The sequence below is a fragment of the Chinchilla lanigera genome, unplaced genomic scaffold, assembly GCF_000276665.1.
Source record: "Chinchilla lanigera isolate Chin_1 unplaced genomic scaffold, ChiLan1.0 scaffold00002, whole genome shotgun sequence".
In the NCBI taxonomy this organism is placed as follows: domain Eukaryota; kingdom Metazoa; phylum Chordata; class Mammalia; order Rodentia; family Chinchillidae; genus Chinchilla; species Chinchilla lanigera.
Genome location: NW_004955403.1, coordinates 7,349,087 through 7,358,143, shown reverse-complemented (window position 1 = coordinate 7,358,143; position 9,057 = coordinate 7,349,087). Strand labels below are relative to the sequence as shown.

General features: G+C 39.7%; 1 protein-coding gene across 1 annotated transcript in view; it reads right to left on the bottom strand.

The window, feature by feature from the left end:
• Positions 1 to 4,374: 4,374 nt before the first annotated feature.
• Positions 4,375 to 9,057, bottom strand: part of Tmeff2 (transmembrane protein with EGF-like and two follistatin-like domains 2) — a gene marked incomplete at its 5' end in the record, with an annotated part of 231,751 nt that continues 227,068 nt past the window's right edge. The window contains 2 exon segments of the mRNA XM_013512178.1: positions 4,375 to 4,704; positions 8,035 to 8,193. Coding sequence (XP_013367632.1) covers positions 4,608 to 4,704; positions 8,035 to 8,193 — 256 coding nt within the window.

The following is a 9,057-nucleotide window of genomic DNA, read 5'->3' as shown; positions in this document are numbered from 1 at the left end:
GAAAATTAATGAAAAATTTAAAGATTCACAAATACAGCATCAGCTCATTTACCATTATGGAGGACAGATGCCAGCTGAGGTCCCGGGCCCAGGACAGGTGCCGAGAGGAGGTTTCTGTCCGTGGCGATGCTGGAAAGCGGCCGTGTGGGCAGCACACCACCCAGACCTTCCCAGGGCTGCTGGCAAAGTTCTGTGCTCGTTTGTCTGTTTATGTGTTGATTATAAAACCAATCACGTTGTATCATCCTTTAGCCTTCCTTTATCTTTTTTTTATAAGCTTCCTGTGGGTCCTCATATAAAAGTATCAATTAATTAAATGAAAAACTTTCATTATTGGCCTCCAGATGTTAATTATGCAGGGAAATGTCTGCTGTAATTGAGGAAGAGTGGTCTGTCCAGGTGCTGCCTGACTTTGGCAAAGGAAAACAGCGTCTGAAGGTAAATGTTAGCCGAGAGTCTAATATGACTTTGAAGAAATCTCTGTCATGTTTCAATAGTCTGCACAGGCTTCTCCTCAAGGATGCATTCAAGTAAAGAATTTGGTTCTGTGAGCCCACGCGATACAGACTCACTCATCCTGCATTTGGAAACACATGAGAGGGTTTAATGGTACGAGCTTTTTCAGGGTAAACCTATTTTAAAATAAAAGAATGCTCCCCATTCTTGTTCAGACACAATACCAGGACCCATCTGTGGAAAAAAAAACAAAAAAACAAAAAAAACAAAAAACAAAAAACTAGAGGGGCTGGATTGTGTTTTTAAACCCTGCCTTCCCTATTTTTGCAAAAGTGCATGTGGCTGTCTCTCTTTGGAAGGCACAGAGGCCCCCTTCAAGGAGCCTGATCCCGGGGCTCCCCTTCCCCACAGGGGGAGTCTGCCAGCTCTCATTTGGCTGATGAGGTATTGGTTTCTAGCTACTTACTTTTACAAGAAACATTTGTCACATGCCTATAATTTCAATGTCTCAGAAATTGACTTGGTACATGTCTCTGTTTTGAGCAGAAACATCAATTGTCTTGTTTTTGTTCACACTAGTCCTCTAGGCTGTGGGAAGATACTTTTCATCTTAAACGAGGCACAAAGAAATGAGGCAAACTGCCCAATATTTAGTAGTTGATAAGGAGAGTTTAGGGAGACCCACACCTGCCTTGTTTCGGAGCCTAAACTTTAAACATTTTATTCAGTGTGGTGCCCAGTCTCCTAACCATGGTGGTGTCCTGAATCATCTCGTTCAATTTTTAAGTCTTTGAGCCCTTAAAACGTTCCAGCTTTTGTTGTTCAACAGTGCCTCTCCTCTCGCCCACCTTCACGTCATCTGTACAATGTGAGCCTGAGAGCAAGACTTATTTCCCATGACACTGCTACATCACAGCTGTGTCTGGTGTGGACTAGACACCCAATACACGTTTGTTCAATAAGTGGAAAAAAATGGGAGCCATCAATTTTCTAGGGTTTGACTGCTTCCATGCGGAGGACAAGATCAACCTGCATGGACAGTTAAGGAACAACTTGGAGAGTCCTCTGGCAGAATGTCAGAGGAGGCAACACCGGGAAGCTGTTGGCCAAAGAAGGCTCACCCAGAAGCTGCTGTCAGCCCCGGGTGTTGGGAGGCGCAGGGTGGGGAGAGTGCATGGAGTGTAACCTCCAGGCAGCAGAGGATGGGTGGAGCATGAGGTTGTTGTTCTGAGTATCTTAGCGGGAAGAAGTGCAGCTACCCAGCCTGCAGGTTCTCCTTCAGGGTCCCGAGGCTCGGAACTGACCAGTGTCACAGCATTTGTTATCTTTTTTTTCTATTTGCCTCTGTTTTCCCCCTTCAGACTGGGAGCATTTTGATGCACAAAAAACAAGGATGATCTGACAGCAAGTCCATTTCATTACTCGTCTTTGTCACCTAGTAACACAGGTCTTGTAATTGTAAATGTGTAATGTATAACAAGTGTGCAAGGAATAAAAAAGAATGTCATGGCGTATTAGCAGTTTTGTTTAAAGAGAGTTTTGAATTATGTTTAGGGTAAACCAGAAAAAATTAATGTGGTCTTTGGGCAGCAATTATAAATATATAGTGCCTTTTTAGTTGAGTATACAGAATCTTAGTGTTACAGAGATAAAGTGCCCTTACGGAGGAGGAAACTCGGATCTCAGATGACTTGCTTACGATTCCACAGAAAATGTGTGGTCAAAGTAGGACTTGAATTTAGGGACCGTGGCTCTTAATTCAGTTTGCTATGAGACAGGGGTTGCCAGGTCACATAACATTAGTAGCTTGAGCATCTGAGCTCCCCACTGAAAGAAGTCTACAGACAAAGCAGAGTCAAGGTCAAGGCAAGGAAGAAAGAGGAAGATGCTAGGAAGATGTGGGATTCTCACACGATGAGCAGATGAGGAAGCGAAAGATGTTTCACCCGGAGAAGAAAACACATGCTGAGAGGCTGTGGGGTGAGGGGGAAACACGAAGTCCATCTTTGTAGTTTAAATATGTAAGCCATTATTTCTTTGCTCTAGAGAGCAAAAATAGTATTTTAGGTGGAGAACTCACAGAAAAGCAAATTGTAAGTCAATATGAGGAAGAATTATTTGAAAAATTAGAATTGTCCAAGAATGAAATTCCAAATGATAAGAAATATGCAAGTAGAAGCAGCTGGCTGAGGACTTATCAGTATTAGACTGTGAGGTCCTTTAGACGAGAGGAGATGTTTTACTCCTACCTCCCTAGGACCTTGGAGAGTGCCTGGCACATTATGTATGTTTGTTCACTGAATACTCATTACACAGTTTTTAAATGTGATTTCTTCATGAGGTGGATGAGTTGGGCAGGAGTACATTGAAGACTTTTCCAACATGTAGGTCCTTGATCTTTGACAAAAATATACAAGGTGTAAGGCATCAGGACCTAAAAAAGCAGATTGTTTCCCATTCTTTCAATGAATTTCAGTGGAATTGTTTCTCTTAAACTCCAAGCATCTCTGTTGATACTACATTTTTTCCTCTTCCTTTAGGAGGAAGAAGGATTTGCCACAAGTGCTATTTTACAAAGGAGGCCAGGGGTACTGATATCTACACATATGCTAATCAAACCAAATTTCTATGCAAGAGCTTAAAAGAAATTTGTATTACAGAAGTATCACAGGTCTGATTCATAAGAACACTTCAGTGATGCTTATGCCAGTGGATTCAAGCTTTCAAACTGATGACTAACCTAGAAAACCAGACTTTTCAAAGTCCTATTTAAGTTGCCACTTTATATTTTAAAAAATATTTTAAATACACTTCATAAACTTGTATTTCACTGAACATTTTATATTAAGAATGTGTTGATTTGATTTTGTGTTTTTTGCAGATGAGTGCTATTTTCTTTTAGTCCACTCAGAGGTCTTTGAAAGAGACAAAAAGAACTTTATTTACAGTTACTTTACGAGTCATAGAAGGCTACGCAGAGATAAATGATAATAAGGCAATTATTTGATGCTGTTTTCATCTTATTCTTTGAGAATCTTTACAGTTTTTTCCCCCAAAGTGATTATGTCTATTTGTATAATCAAATCCAACACAATTTAACATCAACTTTCAGATGCTGTAGGGTTCTTCTTTCTTATCTCATCATATAATTAAACTCAAAACATATTCCTCTGCTTTTATGAAGTACTCTCATTGACTTAGTTCCAACTCATGTAATGGCACCTCGTTAGCTAGCCATATTCCCGGGACGTGGTTATGAATCTAACTTCTTTTCAAAAACATTATACTACACATATAGCAACGTCCTTCTGAGAAGTCACAGTGTTGGTGCTTTGCATTTAATGATGTTATTAAATGCTTCCTGTAGCTGTTAATTCCACGCACCTAAATGGAACAGATTTGGCCACTGTGGATATAGCTAATAGCTAAATTTGCTCAAGATGCCACAGATATATGCATTTAACTGGGAGATTCTAGGCTGCTTCCCAAATAAAAACCAATAACTTCTTTCCCTCTCTTTTATGAGTTATAAAACACTTTCCCTCCTCTTCTTCTTTGATTTAATTTGTATGCCAGAGACTTTTATGCTCTGGGGATGAAAATGGAAGTCCAGGGAAGAAAGTAGATGAAATAGAGATGATTCAGAGATTTGAAATATTTTATCTTCACTCGATATAGAGTAAATTATTTTCCTCTTTTCAATAGCCATCATTTTCCTTGATCTTGAAATCACTCAAAACCTAACCACTGACTCATGTGTTAAGATGTGGACAGAGATGAAATACTGGGACCTGAACAGATTGCACTAGGTGGATTATACTTACAGTTATGAAATACCGCAAATTTAAGAATGCCATTTTGTTCTCATCACTGAGTATTTATTATATATAACAAATACATGGGAAAGAAAAAACTATATTGTGTGATATAAATAGTTTATTTACATTACAGAAAAAACATCAAGACAATGTATACTATTTCAAATATATCCATACATAATCAAATATAGCTGTAGTACATGTTTTCATTGGTGTAGATTACCACAAATGCAAGGCAACATGTGTAGGTCTCTTGTCTTACTCTTTTGTCTATAATACTGTATTATGGAGTCCAAGCTCTCTGCAGTCCGGCCACTGTGAAACATGCTCCCTTTAGATTAGCCTCGTGGACGCTCTTGTTGTGTTGTCTGAACTGTAGTGGCCTGTGTTTTGCTTCTGTCTGTGAATTCGGTTGCTTCGGGGGCATTTCCTAGAAGATTGGAAAGTTTACAAATCTTAGTCCAATGCGATCACCTGGAGTTTGGTCCTATAAGCACAGAGGGAAGCTGCGGAGGACGCAAACTATGAAAGCATTTCAGATGGAATCATTTATTACTGGTAGAAGCGGGGACGCTTTACGTTTTGCTTCTCCTGGGGCTGTCTGTGAGCGTCTGGAGAATGCAGAACAGTGGCGAAGGCTGGCGAGGAACACATTTACCTGGTTTTCGACCGCTCCTCCTTAACGCACAAGGCAAGGAGTTGGCACAGTGCAATCAAGCAAGCCGTGCGCTTGTCATGTTCCACTTTAAAGGTCTTCAACAATTTTATGTTTTAAATGTCTTAAGGATGAATGTTATATTGACATTTCAATGCTACAAGTGAAAATCCTATCACACCAGAGAATGAGACAACTGCTAATAGACTGGATATGTAATAGAAAAGAATGTTGTTTCGGTTGAGCCTGATACCATTTTTGTCCATTGCTGCTAGAGACATAAATGGGTCTCAATGATGTAGTTTCTATAAAGAGCTAATTCTCTGTCAAATTATCTGAAAATCATTGTTTCAGTATTTTTCTCATCTAATGACGCTTTTGATCATGCAAATGAAACAAGGTAAAGTTCATGTGAAATCCTCTTATAACAAGCTGAGAGGCATTGGAGGATACATACAAATATTCACACATCCGTATGCACATGCATACATAGTAGATAACGTGTGTGGACATTTGTAGATTTCTGGGAGATGTATCTGTCAAAAATGAATAGGAGCGAGAAATCACATTCACAGCAAGTGTGAGCTAGAGATGAAGTGACTGAAGATCCAATTTCTCAACAGGCCAACTCTTTTTAATTTTGGAGCATGTCTGTAGATACCCATATGTGATACACACTGTTTAGGAGGAGGACAGGTGTTTGACTAAAACATAAAGATGAAAAGAAATAACCAAAAATATAGAAAAAGAGGGAAATAGGAGAAAGAAATGTAGAAAACAAAGAGAACAGGTGAGAAACACATAAAAGGAAATTGAAGAGAATGAAGGGGTCTGTGCTGGGTGTGATTCTAGACCTGGATAATTTGTAACAAATCTCAACAAACAAGGGTTGTCGGGTCACCTGAGAAGAATGGCTTTGCTGGGTGAGGTGTGGCCTTGTTGTAAAGCCTGGTTTCCACGCAGAATATTTTCCAATGAAGGAAGTGAAGCCACTGTGGGAATCAGTGCATATTATTGACTAGTACAACTCCTGAAATGGCTTTGGAAGGTTTTGTGGTCCAAGTATAGCTTTATGAAATACATTACAGCAATGCTGATTTAGTTCACGTGCTATATCTTTTTAAAAATAAACAGAGCACAGGGTAGGTTTTATCATAGAAAAAAAAACAAAAAAACAAAAAAACATATGCCTTGAAAATACAGCTTCCTGTAATCTGGAGCTCAGTGTATGTAGTTTTGAACCTAGGAATACGTAAAGCCTTGGCCAGGCACAGGACAGTCGGAGCGGTGGTCCAGTATGAGTGTGGGGGTGGAACACAGCCAGGGCATTAGCATCTCCCGCATGCCCCAGCTGTGTGAACTCAGCGCCCTGCTCCACTGTGAAAAGGAGGGTAACTGTCCATTCCTGTAATTAAAGGTGTATGCATGCATCTGCGCACACATGTGCATGTATATACAAATATACAATACACATGCGCATCGACACAGTTCCTGGTTAGACCATGATTCTAGATATGCTGCTGTTTTTAGTATGCACTGGAATGACACTAGGATCAATAGAAGAGTTGAAAACATCTGCTGAGCTATGTAAATTCTTCCCTCTAATATATAAAATAGCAATCAAATTGTTACACCATTATACCCATTAAAGGTGAGTTTTGTTCTGCATGTACTGGAGTTCCCTAGCGATTAAAAGGCTCCGGTTCTTTAATATGGCACAGATCCCTGCATTTCAGATTCTTTTCTATTCTGTCATCTTATACCAGTATTTTTGGCTTCTTGAATTTTCTTTGTGATCCCTGGAACTATCTGAACATAATCCATCAACTCTGGATGTGAATCTGGTTGATGAACTCAACTTGGCTCAGAGCAGCACAAAGCTCCAGTCATGATCTTCCCTTAAGCTTTTAGGCCACGCAAGGATTTATGCACCACATTTTGTCTCTTTCAAGAGCAAATGCCACACTTGTTCTCCAAGAAGACGGTGTGACACAGATACAGAGGTATCACAATCTTTATTTCTTAAAGGTATGATACTTTTATTTTCTTGTTTTTTTAAAAAAAATATTTTGGGAAGCATTGAGATTCACTGGGGACTGCACGAATGAATAAGACTCTAACTGCCTCATGGATTTGGTGAAAATCTTAAAGAACTTTCTTGGGACCCTTTAAAGGAGAGTGCAATCAGGTAATAAGAAGAACTTCCATAGCTTTTCCGGGTATGCAAGGCATAAATCACATGCACTTGGTTTTGAGTCTGACTCGCGGCTGCCATAGAGTGGCACAGGAATGAAAGTAAGCAAGTCTGTGGCTTCCTTTCTCCCCTCTAGCCCCAACATCAGGCATTACTAATCAATCATGGTTTGCTTTCCTGTGACAACTGGATGAAAACTGTTCTCTCTCCACCTTGTTCTCCAGGAAACAATAACCTTTGGATTAGACTGGGAGTTCGAGATGAAAGTTTGTTGTGACATGTTCTGCATTTCCTGTATGATCAGCGTTCATTTATTACAGCATAAAAATCTTTCTCATTCCAATTCCTCTTAATATGGTGTTCAGAGGTACTACATCATCTTCAGCTAACAGTATTTGTCATTTGTACCAAGTGTGTTAGGACTGATTATGTCTGAGACTTAGACTTAAATACAAGTGCTATGAACGACAGCTATAATCCAGTATATTCCTAGGCCTTGTGGACAATTTTCCTTGACCTCACCTGGCATAGTGATTCAGGGAGGTGGGAATACATTGGTCATATTAATAGGCTGTCAGTAGTTATGAGTGAAGACTGACCTTTTTTAGTTAGAAGACAAAAAGCACATTTAAACAAAGGTTGGTATTTTATGTTGAAGAAAATTCAAGACTGTAACTTAGAAAACAAATAATCATAATGCAACAATGACAAAAACAGTTTGCATTCATCTATCATGAAAATCAATGCTTTCCCACACGGCTATTCAAATACTCTCACGATAGGGAAACAGCACTCACAGAGAATAGATGGCCACAGGAGGCCACAATGAGCCCAGCCCAGGCAGCTGCGATTACAAAAAGGCAGAGCAACACGCACTCTTTCATGCGGGTGCCTTCAAGGCAGGTACTGACCTTGTGATGCAGAGGACCACCACGCAGATGACAGCAATCTGAATCGTTCCAATCACAGCCGCTATCAAGACGTACTGAAACCGTACAGGGCCGGGAACAACGTACAGAACACTGTAGTCCTTTTTTTCACAGTGTTGTCCAGTATAGCCGGCATCACACCTGGAAGAAATCACAGTGTCCAGTGAGCTGTAGTTGCTGGATTTGTTTTCATAGGTGGCCGAAAGGCACTAATGTTCATCACAGAATTAGAAGGTTTTGTTTCTCTGGTATCGACTTCTAAATAAACACTGCTTTGCAGACATGGTTCCCAGCTGTTTATTTTCAACAGGATTTTTTTGTGCTTATGGTATAGAAGCTATGAAGCTTCTGGTTACAATAATGAATTTTGCAGACAGGACTGCTACGTAATTTGATTTTGATGACGTTTCAGACAGATAATGATGTCCAAGTGTAACTGTTCCCTTTTTTCTCAGGTGCACTTTACATTTCAGTTAATTTGTTAATCAACAAAAGTCAATATATTTCCTCGAGAAAAAGATTGTTTTTGACGATTTGGTACAAAAAAACTAAGGCTATTTGTTTAAAACATTCTGTATGCAATTGTCAGAAAATATGTTGAAAAACATTAGGACTACAGTTGTAGTAAGAGTCATTCCTTTAATTTTTCCTTCATAAAGGCATCTGCTAATGTTAGAGTTAAATTCTGTTAAAAAAAAGTACTCGTAGCTAGGTGCAGTAGTGCATGACTGTAGTTCTAGCTATCTGAAGGGCTGAGGCAGGAGCTCTTCTGAGATCATGAGTTCAAGACCAGCCTGGGGGCTGGGGATTTAGCTCAGCGGCAAAGCGCCTGCCTGGCAAGCGCAAGGTCGTGAGTTCGGTTCCTGGTACCGGAGAAAAACCAAAAAAACCAAAACAAAATAAAATAAAATAAAATAAAATTAGGAGCCTGGACCCAAAATCCTAGCTTTTTAATACCATCAAGTCAAAACACGAGAAATTTACACTAACTTTCATTTGGTTAAG